The following is a 17,909-nucleotide window of genomic DNA, read 5'->3' on the forward strand; positions in this document are numbered from 1 at the left end:
GGTCATCCAGCACCCAGCACCTAGCACCCACAGTCATTCAGTACCCAGCATCTAGCACCCACAGTCATTCAGCACCCAGAACCTAGTACTCATGGTCATTCAGCACCCAGCACCTAGCACCCACAGTCATTCAGTACCCAGCATCTAGCACCCACAGTCATTCAGCACCCAGCACCTAGCACCCACAGTCATTCAGCACCCAGCACCCAGCACTCACGGTCATCTAGCACCCAGTGCCATACATTGAGGGTTAGGCACACAGCAGTGGGCAGAACCAAACACACCATTGCTTTGGTAAAGCTGCTGTTCCAGTGGGCAGAGATACACAGCAAGCTGGTGACCACAGAATATGGCAATGGGTAGAAAGGGCTGCCCTGGTTTCCGGTCACTGTTATCATAAATTATAGAATACAAGAGGTTAAACAGCACAGATTTCTTATCTCACAGTTCTGAAGATGAGAAGCCCACAGACCTCACTGGGCTAAAAATCTAAGTCGGGGGGCCAGGCCGTTCTTTTGGAGGCACCAGAAGAGAATCTGTTTCCTTGTCCAGATCCTGGAGTCTGCCTGCACCTCTTAATTGGTTGAGCTCCTTCCCTCCCCAAGGCCAGTCCCCTCGGTTTGAGTCCTCTAAGTGAGTCCTCCTGAGACACATCTCTAATCCTGGGTCTCCTTGGGTCACTCGGGTGGTCCAGGCTGGTTTCTCATCTCCAGCATTTAGTTGCATCAACAAAGCCCCTTTTGTCCTGTAAAGTGACATGGCTGGGGTTCTAGGGAGCCCTTTTTGAGAGCACTTTTATCATAAGCCAAGCTTGAGGGCCTGGCCCTAGACTTCCATATAGGGGTCTTTGTTGTTGTTTCCTTGTGGGGAGGGCAAGAAATTGTCCTATAGCTGTCATCGTTTTCTTTTATTTGGCCACCACTTGAGAGGGTAATGAGAGCTAAGTCAAAGAAGCTGAATGAGCCTCAGTGTGGTGTGTCTGTGTGTGTGTCTGTGTGTGTTTGTGTATGTGTGTGTGTCTGTGTGTATCTGTGTCTGTCTCTGTGTGTGTCTCTATGTATGTATTCTATGTATGTATTCTCTATGTATGTGTCTGTGGGTGTGTGTTTGTGTATGTGTGTGTGTCTGTGTGTATCTGTCTGTCTCTGTGTGTGCCTCTATGTATGTATTCTCTATGTATGTGTCTGTGGGTGTGTGTCTGTGTATGTGTGTGTGTCTCTGTGTATGCGTGTGTGTCTGTGTGTGTGCGTGTGGGCAGAATTTGGCACTGAGTGTCTTTCTCAATCATTGTCCACCTTGATTATCAGGGCAGATTCTCTTGCCGAACCTAGAACTTGCAGATCAGTTAGTCAAACTCGCCAGCCTGCCCTCCACTGCACCGGGATGACTTACCCGTGGGAGGCATCTGCACCTTGGTCCTCAGGCTTGTATGGCAAGCAGTGTATCCTCCGCATCATCTTCCCAACCTTACTTGCAGCTCTTAGAGTGTGTCCCTCGCATTGAGGGTGGAGTGCCCCTAACCTGCATTCACCATGTCGCCCAAGCTCTGTTTCTAACATGCGGGAGAACCTGGGGAGTTCTTCATATCTACAGCGGCTGTCCACCAGGCTGGTTTTCTATGTAACCTTCTTCATATCTGCAGCGGCTGTCCACCAGGCTGGTTTTCTATGTAACCTTCTTCATATCTGCAGCGGCTGTCCACCAGGCTGGTTTTCTATGTAACTTTCTTCATATCTGCAGCGGCTGTCCACCAGGCTGGTTTTCTATGTAACTTTCTTCATATCTGCAGCGGCTGTCCACCAGGCTGGTTTTCTATGTAACCTTCTTCATATCTACAGCGGCTGTCCACCAGGCTGGTTTTATATGTAATCTTCTTGTATTTGTTTTGTTTCAGGGAAAACTCGATGCCTTGTGGGTTCTGCTAAGGAAGGGATATGACCGAGTGTCCGTGATGAGACCACAGCCGGGAGACACGGTAGGCTGCGCTAGCGGTCACACCACACACACACACACACACCACACACACACACACACACACACACACACTTCTTTCCCTTTCCCTCTGTTTTAGTAGTGCAAGAATAACTGCTCGTGCACAACTACAGCTATTGTCTCCTGCGCCGACAAACCAGATGCCAACTTCTTAAATCCTGGTTGTTGCCAGACCTTGTGTTGGGTTTGCTTTTCTGAAAAGGACTTTGATAGCAATATATCATATTTAGCTTCCTAGAACTTGAGAATTGCAGTCTGGAGGCAGTGGGTGACAGCTCCAGGTAGGCTCATGCAGCAGGCAGCCTCCAGTGGGACGTCTGTGGCCCTCATCGACACGGGCCACTGGAGAGACACAGAGCCAGCACCCCAGGAGAGGTGTGTGGTATGCATAAATACACGCAGACACACACTGGAATAAGTACGTGAATAGCAATTTAGGAGAAAAGGGCAGTAGTCACGCAGCTGGTCACATTGCACCTACAGTCCAGAGGTGGACAGGGATGAACGCTGGTGCTCAGGTCACCTCTCCTTGTGGAGGACCCCAGGACCTGGGCTGTCCACCCATAGTGTGGGTTTTCCCACCTCAGTTAACCTACTCAACATAGTCCCTCGGGGTGTCTGAGGCTAAGAACCCCCACAGGTGTGCCTGAGGCTAAGAACACCCCCACAGGTGTGCCTGAGACTAAGAACACCCCCACAGGTGTGCCTGAGACTAAGAACACCCCCACAGGTGTGCCTGAGGCTAAGAACACCCCCACAGGTGTGCCTGAGACTAAGAACACCCCCACAGGTGTGCTGAGAGGCTAAGAACCCCCACAGGTGTGTCTGAGGCTAAGAACCCCACAGGTGTGTCTGAGGCTAAGAACCCCCACAGGTGTGCCTGAGGCTAAGAACCCCCACAGGCGTGCTGAGAGGCTAAAACCCCCACAGGTGTGCTGAGAGGCTAAGAACCCCCACAGGTGTGCTGAGAGGCGAAGAACCCCCACAGGTGTGCTGAGAGGCTAAGAACCCCCACAGGTGTGCTGAGAGGCGAAGAACCCCCACAGGTGTGCTGAGAGGCTAAGAACCCCCACAGGTGTGCCTGAGGCTAAGAACCACCCCCACAGGTGTGCTGAGAGGCTAAGAACCCCCACAGGTGTGTCTGAGGCTAAGAACCCCCACAGGTGTGCTGAGAGGCTAAGAACCCCCACAGGTGTGTCTGAGGCTAAGAACCCCACAGGTGTGTCTGAGGCTAAGAACCCCCACAGGTGTGTCTGAGGCTAAGAACCCCCACAGGTGTGTCTGAGGCTAAGAACCCCCACAGGTGTGTCTGAAGCTAAGAACCCCCACATTATGCCTAAGAGAGTTCTCGCGCAGAAAAGACCTCTGTGGTATGCCACCCTCCTCCCGACTTTGTTTTGCATAACCCCAGGACGCTCACTCCCTACAGACCTGTGGTGATGACTGTACAAGATTTATGGGCCTGACCACATTTTCCATCAACTCCAAGTCACTCCCACCAGCCATGTGCCTGTGAACAAGAGTCACAGGTTCTGAATTTTCCTCTAAAGCAAAACAAAAACAGAAGTCTCAGCCACACTCTGAGCTGCTTCAGAGTGCTGTATTCCAGGAGCCTGACAGCTCCTCCCCTTCTCCTGTCCCCTTCTCCAATCAACATACCTGGAAGGACAGACAGATTTAGGGCCAGCCCAACACTGCAAGGGCTATGGAAACTTGAGCCTGTTACCTCCGAGCTGAGCACAGGACAGGCCTGGCTGCTTCCCCGCCTGGGAAGGCTCACAGCCCATGGCTCCTTGAATCCCACCAGGGAATCCCTAGGTCGGTGTGGAAGGGAAAGTGACAGGACCACTTAATAGCAAGCCAGGGACCATTTGTTATACCCAGCATCCTAACATTTTTAAAAGTTTACTAAGCAAGGGGAAGCGGGGGATCCCTTGCTTGTGCCAATCCCTGCTTCCAGTAAACAGTCACTGAGTGCCCTTCTAAAGTTTCTAAAACAAAGCCTTCAGTGTGTCCTTCTTGACGTCTGACATGCAAGAAATAGAAAAGAACGAGAGAGAGAGGGAGAGAGAGAGAGAGAGAAGAAAAGGAAAAGAGAAGAAAACTCCAATGTTTGGATTGACCAAAAAAAGTCTCCCTTTCTGTTTCATCTGCTGTTCGCCCTCATTCCTTGGTCAACTCCTGACGCCAGCTGCGTGGAGCTCACTGTTCCCTGAACCTGCTAGGACCTTGCTGTCTCTCCAATGGTCCTGCTTCTCTATTGCTGTTAAGTGTCCAGCTCTCGACTGTTGAGGCTGTCGATGGCATTCCAGTCACAGCCCCTAAAAATTTACATAAATTTGCCTTCCTGTCAGCGTCTTCAGCAGATTCAATGGACTCAGGAAAGTCAGCTGTCTGATACAAGCTCATTTGGTGGGACAATTTTGCAGATGCTCCTTTTTTTCTTTCTCCTGTTATCTTTTGATCCACCTTTAAGATTTATTTTTTCAATTAATGTATGCATGGAGAATATCTGTATGTGTGTGGGGGGTGCCCATAGAGGAGCATCAGATCCCCTGGAGCTAGAGTTACAGAAAGTTGCCAGAAGCTTGACATGGATGGTAGGAACTGAACCCAGGTCCTCAGCAAGCACAAATATTCTTAACCATTGAGCCATCTCTTCAGCTCTATTGATCCACTTTTCTACTGAGTTTTAAGGCTGACTTTTCCAAAGACACTTTCTTCAGTAACTAAGGTTAGCACACAGGAATAAAACAAGGTACATCGGCTGGGGATTCCCGGAACAGATCAGTGGTTCTCAGGGGTGGGCAGGCTTCAGAATCACTTTGAAACTTTAACAGGTTCCTGGGCCCCATCTCAGAGCTTCCCACTCAGTCACTAATGGGCAAGACTGGGAATTAGCATTTCTAAGGTGACTCCAGATAACACTAACTGCAGGACTGGGGTTCACACTTAGAGCCAAGGAGATAACTGAACTCAGTGCCATCAGAGCCCCCCAACCCCAACCCTGAGAGCCTGGATTTTAACAAGATTTCCATACATACCCGACTGCTGAGTCATCTCTTCCTAAATTTCCACGTGACCCATGGCCTTGGTGCAGAATATCTTACCTAGCTTAATAAGAAATAATAAGCCCTGATCCGCTGCCAAGAAGTCTCCCTAGCCAGATCCTGTGCCTAGATCACTAATCCCAAACACATTATTAGGTAAGAAAGGGTGGATGGCATGTAGTGATTTCCAGGCCGGATTCAAGGCACATGGCTCCCGCTCCGGTGATTCTTTTCAATCGCTCTGGCTACGGTCTGGGCTCTCTGGACTGTACTAACAGGATCCAGGGCTGAGAACGAGTAAAATGGTTCCACAAAATGTCATCTTCTCCTATCGGAAACAATTTAAAGGCAAGTCTCCACATTCTGAAACTCAGAGAGTGTCATAGGTATGCAGCAAGTGGACAAGTCACAGTCTTTTTCCTCCCAGGAAGGGAGGCCAAGTCTAGATTCTGGCTGCTGATGTTGTGGTTGTTTCGGGGTAAGGAGGATGACCCCATCTTGAGTCTCTGTGGATGGAAGTCAGTGCTGCTCTCCACAGCCTAAGCCTCACCCCCTTCTGTCTGCCCCGGCATGAACCCCAGTCCCTCACGTGCTGCTGGATGACCCATGGAGCTAGACCTTTGTTTTGTTTTTAGCTCCTTGGTTGCTCTCAGATCTGGCATCAGGGACTGGTACATTCCATTACTCCCTGCACACAACACACTCGGAGCTTGTTTTGTAGACTGGGAACTCCTTGCATCCAGAATAGATCTGAGGAAACGCACACGTAAATGTATGTAAACAATGTCTGCCGCTCGTGAATGTCAGCACAGCCAGCCCTGGAGGTTGAGCAATCTGAGCTCCAGCCCCAGGGCTGTCTTCTGCACAGCTGTTCGCAACGAGGGACCAAGGTTGCTTATGTGGGCTCTGTGTCTGCGCTGTCACAGAGAAAAGAAAGAGCTGAGTAAGTTGTCCATCCCAGGGACTTTCTGAACAGGTGAGCCTCCAGTACCATGCATTGACATGGGCAAGCATGCCTGCCTCATCTTCTTGTCTCTTCTCCTTCATGAGGCCTGCATTCCCTCTTTTTCATCTTTCCATGGCTCCTTCCCATCAATCAAACATCTGTGGTACCCCCACAAAAGATCCATTTCCAGGATGTGCACTAGTGATGCCCAATGGAGTAGCACTTCGTTCTGGCATTGGAGTTTGGTGTATGGTCACTGCTCTAACTGAAAATGGTTACAGAAACACAGAAACATTCATGGTGATGTGGGGCCGGCACATGTAACATCCATTCACATAAAGATGGGGACCAGGGCTCAGCTCTCAGCAGGCACAGCTGGAAAGAGGATCAAAAGAATGACCTCAGGGCTTCTAGATCTAACCACACATTCAGTCCTCTGAGTTCCTCCCCTCATTCCGCAGAACACCCAGTAGTGCTGGGTATTCCGTGACACTCACTGCGTGGGAGTGGGAACAAACAGGCAGGTCCCCCAGCACAACCTGGTTGGAGCGACTCTGAGATGTGGCTGAAACTCCCAGAAAAGCATCTTGTCTGCTCTGGAGTCAAAACTGGCTGCTGTATATAACGTCTGAGCTCAGAAGGGGTCTGAGAGAAGCTCTTGGGAGAAGATCTTCAAGTAAGACTTCAAGGAGATGCCAGGTAGAGTGGAGGATAGTGAGGCATGAGGGGTAATGGTCACAGGACCCCCGCCAGGGACAGTGGCAAGTCCTACTAATGTAAGCAAGTTATGTTCGTAATTTTGCTTAAGGAAGGGCACACTGTTGTTTTTTGCACTGGTTTACACACAGTGGCAGAGAGGGATGACTTTAGGGAGGACTCGTTCTGGATGGAAAGGCACACTGCTGTGGTTTACGCACAGTGGCAGAGAGGGATGACGTTAGGGAGGACTCATTCTGCATGGAAGGGCGCACTGCTGTGGATTACGCACAGGGGCAGAGAGGGATAAATTATTTTCCTAATTTCCAGTCAACAATTGTGAGAAGAATCGTAGTGTCTGAATTCGGTGTTATGGTGCACAGACCTTTAATCCCAGCACTCAGGGGACAGAGGCAGATAGATCTCTGAGTTCAAGGCAAGCTTGGTCTACGTAGAGAGTTCCAGGACTATTAGTGTGTAGTCAGGGCTACATAGTAATACTCTGTCCTAAAAAACAACAACAGCGAAAAGAATCTTGTTATCTAAGTGAAAGTCAAGTTTTTCTTGCACAGAAGACAACACGTGTGTGTTGGCTGCAACTAAATAGGCATCCTGAGACCTTCGGCAGGTGTCTGAGCATCTAAAACAAAAATCCAATTTGTTGACAGCTGGCTCCTGACTCTTACAAACCTTTGTGAGAAGTGGGTCATTTAAGAAAAAAGGAAAAAAATGCAAATTATGGGAACTGTTCCTAGAGGGTGTGATTTACTTTGGCATGGGATGTCCTCAGGAAGCCGAATTCTCAGGAGGATGGCTTGGGTTTTCACCCTTGGAAATCTTTCCCTCTGTCTCTGGAGGGGGGGACAAGTACTTGGAATTCTTGGCTTACTTTCCTGAGTTTAGAAAGAACAAGATCAAAACATTCTCTCCCCACAGCAAAAACCAGACTGCACACAAAACGTGCAAGGTTAACTTTCTTCAGAGAAGTCAAGCCCAAAGTTGACTATAAAGTATTCCATCTTTGGTTTTTCTGTGCCGACTTCCTTCCACGGTAGTGAGCATCTCTGACCGTGAAGGCTACTGCATGCTGCGGCTCTCTGTCGCTACCCCCTTTTTCCTTCTCTTCCAGCCCCCTTATTAAAACACTCCTCTCCCACAAGTGTGCTCATACTCTCTTCCTCTTCATCCTCCTCCCAGCTCCTCCCTGGACTTCTAGCTCACGTTGCCTCATCTCCCCAGCAGCTGCAACAACAGAATGTCGATTTCTAGCTTCAGGCTGCAAACAGTAAATAGGGAGGAAGCAAATGATAGAGACTGAGTCAGAAAACACCCTTCAAATTCTCTGTCTCATGTGTTTCTGTTGTTGTTCGTTTGTTTGTTTTCTTCCAATGGTTCTTGAGGGAAATGGGGCTTGACCTTAGGGCCAAAATTTCACCCAAGTGCATAGTAATTCTGAAAGCTTGATGCTTCATCCAAAAATACTTGTGTCTAGCAACTTAGCTCTCTGGTATCCTTCAGCTGATGTCACTGAAAAGTCCTGTCTAGAACATGCTGGCCTCTGTGATGGGTCTCAGTCAGGAATCACTGACAGGAAGCTCTGCTCTGGCTAAAGGTTGGATCATAGGTGGCAACCCCTGACTTGGGAATTGGATTTCCAGAACTCTCTATGGAACAAGCCAGGCTGCTATGAATGGCCCACACAGCCCATTTTGTGTTGTGTTTCCATGACCATATGTCACCTCAATCTGACCCTCAGTTTCAAGGAGGGGCTGGCTGTCAAACCATGTATCCCAGTCCATTCATTTTGGAGTTGAGAGCTAGACAGGTGCCGGGAGACCCCCAGTCACCCAAGTACAGCATCTCACATGGTCCCCAACACTGCCTTACTCTGGTCTCTTGCAGATAAGATGGGGCTTAAGGCCCCTGCAACTGTTCAAATCACAGAGGACATTAGTCAAAACGGCACAAGTAGAATCCAGCCGTCCTGCACTGCCCAGTCCTTCTGGAATCTTCCCCTTAAAATCATTTCTCTTACCAGAGTGGAGGTGTGGGAATGAAAACTCAACTCACATGGCTATATCGGGAGGGAGTTTCAAGGATCCTTCATGAAATCCCGAGTTCACATTCTGAAAAATCACCCACATTTATCCTCCAAAACATAAACTGAGGGGGAAGTTCATTAGCATTCTGTTTCCTAGGTAGCAGGGAGAATGTCTTAAGTCAGGGTCTGCCTGTCTATGCCCATTTTGTCTCCTATCTATGCCTGCTCTGTCACACAGACTGAAAAACCTCTCTTCCCCAGGCGACCTCCCAAATTACATTAGAAGGAACAGAAGGACATTAGCATCCTGACCACTTGCTTAGGATGGCATCAGGTTGTCTCATTATCAAAGGCTACGCGACCACCTTCTGTGTGGAGGGTGCAAACTGTGCCTTGCCAGGCCGCTCAGAATTTTAACTGTCTTACCATGTAGGAATATGGCTTGTATAATCCGGCCTCTACAGGAAGGAATGGGCTTGTGTTCATATGTTGAAAAGAAGAAAAACTGGACCAGTTTTGGAAGACAGAGGGAAGTCCTTCCGGTCCCCCTTCCTTCTGGTACCTTCTGTTTTATACCCTGTCTAATGCACCCTTCCTGCTGATGGCCCATTTGCTATCCTTCCAGACTACACATCATCTTTTTCTCTCCCTGGTTCCCTTGTTCTCCCTGGTTCTCCCTGGTTCTCTTGTTGGGTCCATGGGGGTGGCACAAAGATAGGGACAGACCACCGAAGTCTATTAAACCAGAAGTAAACTTTATTCCAGGAAAAGAAAATAAAAATTAAAAAAAAATTAAATCTCCATGGGGCACAAAAAGCTTATCAGCTAGCTGAGAGCGCAGCTAGAGATGGACTTGTAAGGCTATGGCAAGGGAGTTTCCGAACTCCCCTTTTTTATAGCAAGAAGCAACAAGCATCACGCATGAACAAAGGAATTTCTACAATCTCTAGGTAAAACTCAGATACAACTTGTCTCTTTTACAATTTCCATTAACAGAGTTTTTCAGTTAAACTAGTGTCTGTATTTAGTCCATTGTTTTGCCCTGGCGTTCCCTGACAGTGTTTACCAAGGCTCTGCACCTCCCCTGACACTGCCAGTTTTGCATAGCAGGGAAGGGTATGGGAAGATGCACAACCGAAAAGTCGCGTATGTCCCACCGCTTAAAGGTTAACTCAGCCCATGTCCATTGCTGATCATGGATGGCTGGGGTGTTATCTTAGGGCTAACTTTCAGTTTGTGGAGCAACCCTCAGTTTTCAGGAGGCCACTTCAGCCTTGCAGACAGAGCTATTTGTAAAGCAAAGTAACCCACTTTTAACAGTAAATCCTTAAGCTGCTGAGAGCTGCTGACAGTCTGCGCTCATTCTCCTTGACTCACAATTTATATTTCCTTATTTCTACCTTCTTATTTTTGGAATCTGCATCTCTATTTTCTTATTCTTGCCCTCTTCACTCTTGCAGCAGCCCTGTCCAGGACAGAGCATATCCATTTATCAACAAACAACTCCTTCCTCTCTGGCAGGCTCCAAGCCAAGCAGCTGAGCCAGCGGGAGCCAGGGCAGCCCCTGCCTCAGGCAGCGCACAATGAAATATAGTCGGGAAAGTTCACAGAATCACAATTCCAAATGGTAAACAGTGTAAGAGGGAGTTTGGGGTTCCCTGAGACCGTGGAATAAGGGAGAGCTAACCAAAGCCAGGGTCCGAGGGAAGAGTTTGACATAAAGGATGAACTTGCAGTGAAGAATGGCGATGGCCTTCTGTCTAGAGAGAATAGCCTGTGTGGGGCCCGGGTTGGAGTGGAGCTGGAGGTGGGCACTGAGGGGAAAGGAGAGGCACACTCCACTCCGGGCTCTGCTCTCCGCCCTTAATCCCTGGAGATCCTCCGGGCACTCTTGGAATTCACACCTCTAGGATCCTATCCTGCCCCTCTGCTCAGGGACAGCGACAGCGCTTTCTGCCTCCTGGACCTCCAGCATAGGCCATGGTGCCGCTGTTTCTCAATCTGCCCTTCCCTGTAAGAGCTGACTGGCCTGTGAAGGAAGAGATCACAATCATATTTCCTTTTCATTTTCCCCAGCTACTCTGAGGAAATAGCTCACACTGTTTCTTGTTCTGGGGAAGTCTTTTGTGACACCCCCCTTTTATAAGAGTCTGCATTTTTGTAGCAAGCCAAGGAGAGACTCTCACACGGTCCCCTGAGGTCACGAGCTCTGGGTATGAGGTCATTAAAACACAGAATGTTCATTATAACCACTACTGACATTTTTGTTGATGTCAGCTCCTAATATGACTTACTTAAGTTTGTTCTGACTTTGTATCCTAAGAATGAATTTCTACTACCTAGTGTTTACCCTTTTTGGCCCATACTTCTACAAACAAAGCCACATTTAGAGCCCACAGCGATGAGAGTTAGCCCTGGGGTGCTCACCTCTAGACTTCAGCATCTCCTCTATTTCTGAGTTCACCCAGCATCGGGCTGAGCTGCCCCCTGGGTGATGTGGCTCTAGCAGCTGCACCAGCCATTGTTTTGAGTCCCTGACTCTGGGCTCCATTCTGCGCATGGCCTTATGAGTCTTGTGTGGACTTTGCCATATACATAATCCCACCGGGAAATTCTAAATGCCAGTCGGGAAAAACAGCCTCAGCGGTGTCCCCAAGAACACGGGCCCGACAACAAGTCCACAGTCCACAAGGGGCCTGATCCTCTGCAGGACAGTGACTCTTTTCTCCTCCCATCCGGGAAGAAGTTCTGGCCAGCCTAGGTTGGGTTTCTCAGGTTTGGGAGGAACAGGTGACCCCAAGGCTTAGGGTCTAGCAGCTCAATACCCACCATGTTGTGTGTCCTCACCCAGGCCAAGGCAACTTCAGAACCAGGGCCACCTTCAATGCTTTCAGACACCCCTAAAACCAGCACACAAAACCACGGAAGCTCCCGAACCCCCAGTCTTCACTGCGCTCTAGGCTGCCTCCCCTGATCTGTGCCAGGCCCTCTGCGGGGGTGGGGCTGTGCTAGAAAATGAGTTTGCCAAGGGCTCAAACGGCCTCCTGACAAAAAAAGGGCCTCAACTGTGGTGGACGGCACACTAGCATCCCAATACAATGCCACTGGTAAGCTGCACGGAGGTTTTCGGAAGAGCCGGACTGCCTGGGGGGGTTCACCAGAAACATGGCCCATAGACTCAGATTTCCTAGACACCAGTGATGACGAACATGCCTTGGCCATCAGTGTTACCACCACCAGGCTGAGAGCTCTGTCCCCGTAAAGCTCACCCAGTCTGTGTCCAAGAGTAGGCTGCTAGTAGATTTATGAGTCAAAGGCGGGCCAGCGTTTTCAGCCTCCATTCTATAACAGTTCTCTTGCTCTCTGCAGCCCATTCCTTTGACAGCATGTTCCGTTCTCATCCATTTCCAACTTTGATTTTTGTCTCACTGGGAACAGTTCGACTATTAAAATCCTTGAGCTTTGTAAACCATTGGCAAGAAAATTGTTTCTCCATGGAGAAACAACTTTCAATGAATCTCTCCAGAACTACTGAGGCTACAGGAAGAAAACAGTGTTTGGGTTTAAGTAAATAATCTCCCTAGTCACCACGCCCAGAAGCTGGGCACATAGGTAGGTAAATTGTAGAGCTAATTCTAATTGGTCTTAATAATAAAAACCCAGAGTCAGATATTGAAGTAAATGCTGAAAGATCAGAGAAGTAAAGGAGTCAGCCACTAAATGGACTTTTTACCTCTACCAAGTCCTCAGATCAAAGTGGGCAAAACCCTGTCTCCACGGATCCTCAGACTGAATGCAATGAGCTCCTGTCTCCTCCTGCCTTATATTAATCTCTCTGCCCAGCCATATCCCATCCTTTCTCCTCCTCCCTAGTGCTGAGATTAAAGGTGTGTGACTCCCAAGTATAGGGATTAAATGTGTGAGCCATCACCTCCTAGCTGTTTCTCTTTTAGACTGGATCAAATTTTGTGTAGCCAGGGTGACCTTGAACTCACAGAGATCCCTCTGCCTCCGCCTCCTGAGTGCTGGGATTAAAGTGTGTGCCACCACTGCCTGGTCTTTATGGCTAAGTGGTGCCTTAGCTCCACACTCTGATCTTCAGGCAAGCTTTATTTGTTAGATCACAAACAAAATATCTTCACAGTAAGTAGATAGATTCATATTTTAAAAATTACTTGTGAGGCTAAAGCTCCACAGTTAAGAGCACTTGAGGCTCTTGCAGAGGACCAGAGTTCATTCCCAGAATCCATGGTATGCTGCTTACAGACACCTGTAACTCCTGTTCCAAGGGGTATTATGATGCCTTCAGCAGGCACCTACACATGTGTACACAAAACACTTACAAACAGCACACATATACACATAATCGAATTTTTTAAAGATAAAAATAAAGACAGCACCTGAGCATGGCTGTCGGGTCAGTGGGGACATGTGCCCTGCACCGTCAGCGGTAGACACATTGGACGGGTGTATGAGGTTTGGTACAACATTATCTAAATGAATTTTGTCTGTTCTCTGTATGTTTTATGAATGCTGACTACTAGCAGAGTGGAGGCCGAAGCCATGGCCCCTGTCATGTCTCCATGGGATGACACGGGTCGAGACAGCCTAGGTAACATGACAGGATTTTAACCTCGCCACTGGTTGTCCTCTGAGGGCACAATGAGAATCCCAGAATTTCCACCTCCCTTCCCAGATTTCTGCTGAGTCCTGTGTGACTTTGCTTTTCTGGTCAGTTCCTACTCATCCTTGGTCCCAGCCAGAAGCCCTTCCCCCCCCACCACACGGAGAAGAAAGCGCATGTAACCTGTGAAAACTGCTTTATACCTTGTACATCTCTATGGCCTGTGCTCTATTTTGTCTTCAAAATCTGTCCTAGAAAGCAAGTATCTCCTTTTTGCCAAAAGGAAATTCATGCGCCTTGAGTAGCAGCGAGAGCTGTGTTTGTAGAGCCATCGACTATGGTTCACCTCCTCTTGCTCTGTGATGTAGGTATTCTCATCCCCATTTTATGCAGCGGGAACTCACTCTGCAGAAGGTTTTAAAACATTTGCATACAGCTGACCAAAGGAAGAATTAGCCAGGAGGTGGTGTTGCACTCCTTTAATCTCAGCACTCCACAAGCAGAGGCAGGTGGATTTCTGAGTTCAAGGCCAGTCTGGTCTACAGAGTGAGTTCCAGAACAGTCAATGCTACACAGGGAAGCCTTGTCCCTAAAGAACAAAAACAAAAACAAGAAGGACCAGAGTTGACTCCTTCAATGTGCATTTATGATGGTGCCCAGCATCGGTGAGCAGTGTGGTCCTTCCCTGAAGTCCAACCCTAGGTGCACAGCACCCAGCTGTGTGCGACACTAAGAGTCAGGACAGTGTGATGGGCGGGAGGAGAATGGGTGTCTAGCCCAGGGGGGCAGAGGAACCCTCACTAAAGAGGGGACGTTGAAGACGAGCTCTGGGCGACAGAAAGGAACACACTGTGTCACGATCAGGACAGCTGGGCAAAGCTTGCAAGGCTAGAAAGAGAGAGCTAGGCTTGCTGGCAAATGCAAGGGCAGTGGCGCGAGTAGGCAGGGGCAGGGAGGCGAAGCCAGGGACCCGGCAGGCAGGGTTCCTGAGCCAGGGTGGTTGTGTGGCTTGTCCCCTATGGCACATGAAAGCGGCTAGAGCAAAGGGCTAGCAGAAATGTCACTTAACTCTAGACTTCTCTGGATGCTGACAAAGAGAAAGACCAATTACATGGAAATTAGAGTGGAAACTAGGAGTTAAGAGAAGAGACCAGCACACATGCTGGGTGCGGGCCGTGGTCGTGAGCCAGCATGCACCGGCAGAAATGGACAGAAATGGACAGATCCTGGCAGTATGTGGAGAGACCAACTGATGGATGGCTCACCTCTCTAGACACCGGAATGCCTCCTGGCCCCCCTTTCTTTCCTGCAGTGTCTTTCCCTAGACATTCAGTCCTGGGTTGTCTAGTCCTCCCACCGTAGAAACACCTGAAAAGTAGGAGGAGCCAGGCTGAAGGTGTGTGCCCTTTGGTTTTTCTTGTTAACTCATTGTCCTGGAGCTGTTGACTTCTTAACTGACCTGAGGAAGATTATCTGTGGTAAACTCTGAGACTCTGGTACCCAAACTCATCTCTGTAGAGATCAAAACAAAGGGGTTCTAGTCTTCTGTCCTCGTTTTTGCTGGCAGGAAGATGGGCTGTTTGTATGTCCCGTTGCCCACTTACCCAGATCCCATTTGAAAACCAAATATTGGTTATCACACTGGCTGGTGACCAGAGCACACAGCACACCCTGAGGCCGAACGCTTAAGCAGGGGACATGGAGGATAATTGTACTTAAGGACCAGGTGTTGTATCAGAAAGTGGTTGCTTAGCCCTGACAGTAAGATGAGGAGAGAGTGGCTGGAAAGATGGCTCAACGGTTAAAAGCACTTGATGCTCTTACCTAGGACCCTGGATCAGTTCCCAGCACCCACCTGGCAGCTCACAGCCATCTCTAACCAGGGGATCTGGTGCCCTCCTCTGGTACATAGTGCACGTGTGTATGTGCAGGTGAACACCCTTACACATAAAATAAATCATCTTTTTAAAAAAGATGAGGAGAGAGATAGCCCATGGGTGGAGGAAGAACTAAGGTCAGCGCAAGGCCTAGCTGTAGGAGTTATGAGAGGAGGTGCGGCCCAAGTTTGCCCTTGGAGGCCTGTGCGCAGGCTTTGGCTAAACAAAGGCAGCAGGGAGGGTCAGCAGACGTGGCAGGCTGTGTGTGCTCCGTGTGCATTGCCGCCCCTCCTCGGGCCAGCTCAAACAATTCCTTGGCGTGTGCACTGAGCTTCGGTAATACCCAAGGGCTGTGGATGCACTCAGTGTGGAGGAATGAGGGCTCACCCTTCTGCATGGGGCCAGCACAGCCCGCTTCTTCCTGGAAGAGGGAAAGGGATGAGCCGTGCTGCAGGTGTGAAGGACATCTGTGTCCACTCCACACCCTCCCCTCTTGGACCCCAGGGAGCCTCTGCGCCTCAGGTCAGTGAACTCCATTTACTCCACCCGAGTCTATCTCTGGCTCCCACCGTCTGCCCACACAAGCTGTTTTCCTGAACACCTGTTTTACAGTTGGTCACAGGTATCAAATAAATTTGTGGATGCTGCACTTGATAGAGTTAATATTCTCTCTCTCCCTTCCTCCCTCCCTCCCTTCCAAAATGCTTTAATAAGCTGGTGGGCAAAGAGGAAAACCCACCATGCAGCGCTTCCTAAGTAGGTAATTTCTGTTATCACAGAGAGTCCCTTGAGACTGGCGCTCTGTGGAAGGCGCTCTGACAATTGCGGAGTTCCATAGTTAGCCCATCAGCTTGGCTCTGGGGAGACTGCACCCTGTGGCCCTGCTTCAGCCCACAGACCTGTGTGGCTGGAGTCCCCTCATCTCTCAAAAGCTTTGCTGGTTGGGTCCAGTTGTTCGAGATCTTTGTGCCTCAGAACCATCTTCATGTTGCTTCAGGTCACGCTTGCTTAGGGTTGGGTGAGGCTTCCGCTCTTTCTGTCTCTGACACCTGGAATATGGTGGCATCCAGGAAGTTCTTCTTGAGGCAGAGGAGGGGGAAGGCAGTAAGAAGGAAGGAGCTGGGAGCGGTAGGAAGGAGTGAGAGAAGAACTGAGTGCTTCGAGAGGAAAGAGAATCCCCAGGATCTTAGACTTCTGTCGAGCCTAGCTGGGAGGCAGAGCCCAGGGAAAGCAGGCTTCACTGCTGTGTGACAGAAAGGGCCCATGAGGTTCTCATAGAACCAGCCAGCTCCACTGCTCAGAGTGGAGTTGGCTTCGCGCCATGCTCTACTGACGAGCAGGGCACATTTGCAGGGCACCGGCTCTAAGGGGTGGGTGTGCTAATGCCATGACCCTCACCATAAACAGAACTTTTAAATAAAGATATGCATATGTATACTATTACGAGGATAGCCCAAGTATTGATTCATGTGGATTTTATAGGCAGTCTAACCTACAGTTTACAGTGGTACTAAATATGAAAAGTAATTACCTGAGCAATACAAAGAGACCAACCATGAGCTGCTGCTGCTGCTGCAAAAGGCTAAAGCCTGGGCCTGCCTTTCTCAGAGCCGAGGCCCAAAGCAATTTGGACCAGAGTGCACCTACGTGGCTGACTGGAGCTTTGCTTCTCAGGGTTGGCTGGGCAATCCACAGCCTCCTTCTCAGCCAGATGGCCGGCCGCCGGAGAAGGAGACGCAAAAAGTGTCCCACACCAGCTTCGTGCTTCTAAGGCGTACTCAAATGGCCATTCCTTTTAGCAAACCTGGCACCTTAAAGGGGCCAGAATTTTATTCCCGTTCATTCAGTTTTTCAAATGCGAACAAAAAACATGTTGTCAACGAGACTAAACAGACAGACGCCCCCAAGGGAGTCTCAACTTCTGCTGACGTGGTTACCTTCTGCACAGGCCAGCGTGCCAGGGCTCCACCCTGGCAGAGCTGGTCCTATGGAAGTCCAAGCTGGGTGGGTCCCCGACTCCTGTCTCCAGCAGTCCATTAAGTGCCCAGATGTATTCCTTTCATGCATATGCATAAATTCCATTCCAGGGTGTCAGAGCAACACCTAAGTCAGCCTTCCAAGTTGGTTCGTGGAAAGAGCTAGGGCCTGGGTGTCAGGGGCTGGTTTCTAATCCACATTCCCCAGGACTTTTACAAGCAACAACCCAGTGGCTACAGCTCAGGTGCCAACAGGGAACAGCGCCCGTGAGTGCTGGGATAGGGCATGAAGAAAGGTCAACTCAATTGCAGCTCTCCTTGCTCACACGTACACTTATGGTCATATGCACACACATGTACACTTATATGCACACACATTTACACTTACAGTCATATGCACACAAGTACACTTATAGCCATATGCACACACATGCACACTTACAGACATATGCACACATGCACACTTACAGACATATGTACACTTACAGACACATGCACACTTACAGACATATGCACACATGCACACTTACAGACATATGTACACTTACAGACACATGCACACTTACAGACATATGCACACATGCACACTTACAGACATATGCACACATGCACACTTACAGACATATGCACACATGCACACTTACAGACATATGCACACAATGTACACTTACAGACACATGCACACTTACAGACATATGCACACATGC

The 17,909-nt window shown here is 49.2% G+C and overlaps 1 protein-coding gene across 1 annotated transcript in view; it reads left to right on the plus strand.

The window, feature by feature from the left end:
• The window catches only part of Antxr1 (ANTXR cell adhesion molecule 1), a 191,244-nt gene that overhangs the window by 144,310 nt on the left and 29,025 nt on the right, over positions 1-17,909 (plus strand). Inside the window, exon 17 of the mRNA XM_075983580.1 lies at positions 1,895-1,975. Coding sequence (XP_075839695.1) covers positions 1,895-1,975 — 81 coding nt within the window. The remainder of the gene's footprint in view (positions 1-1,894; positions 1,976-17,909) is intronic.

The sequence above is a fragment of the Microtus pennsylvanicus genome, chromosome 8 (genome assembly GCF_037038515.1).
Source record: "Microtus pennsylvanicus isolate mMicPen1 chromosome 8, mMicPen1.hap1, whole genome shotgun sequence".
Taxonomy (NCBI): domain Eukaryota; kingdom Metazoa; phylum Chordata; class Mammalia; order Rodentia; family Cricetidae; genus Microtus; species Microtus pennsylvanicus.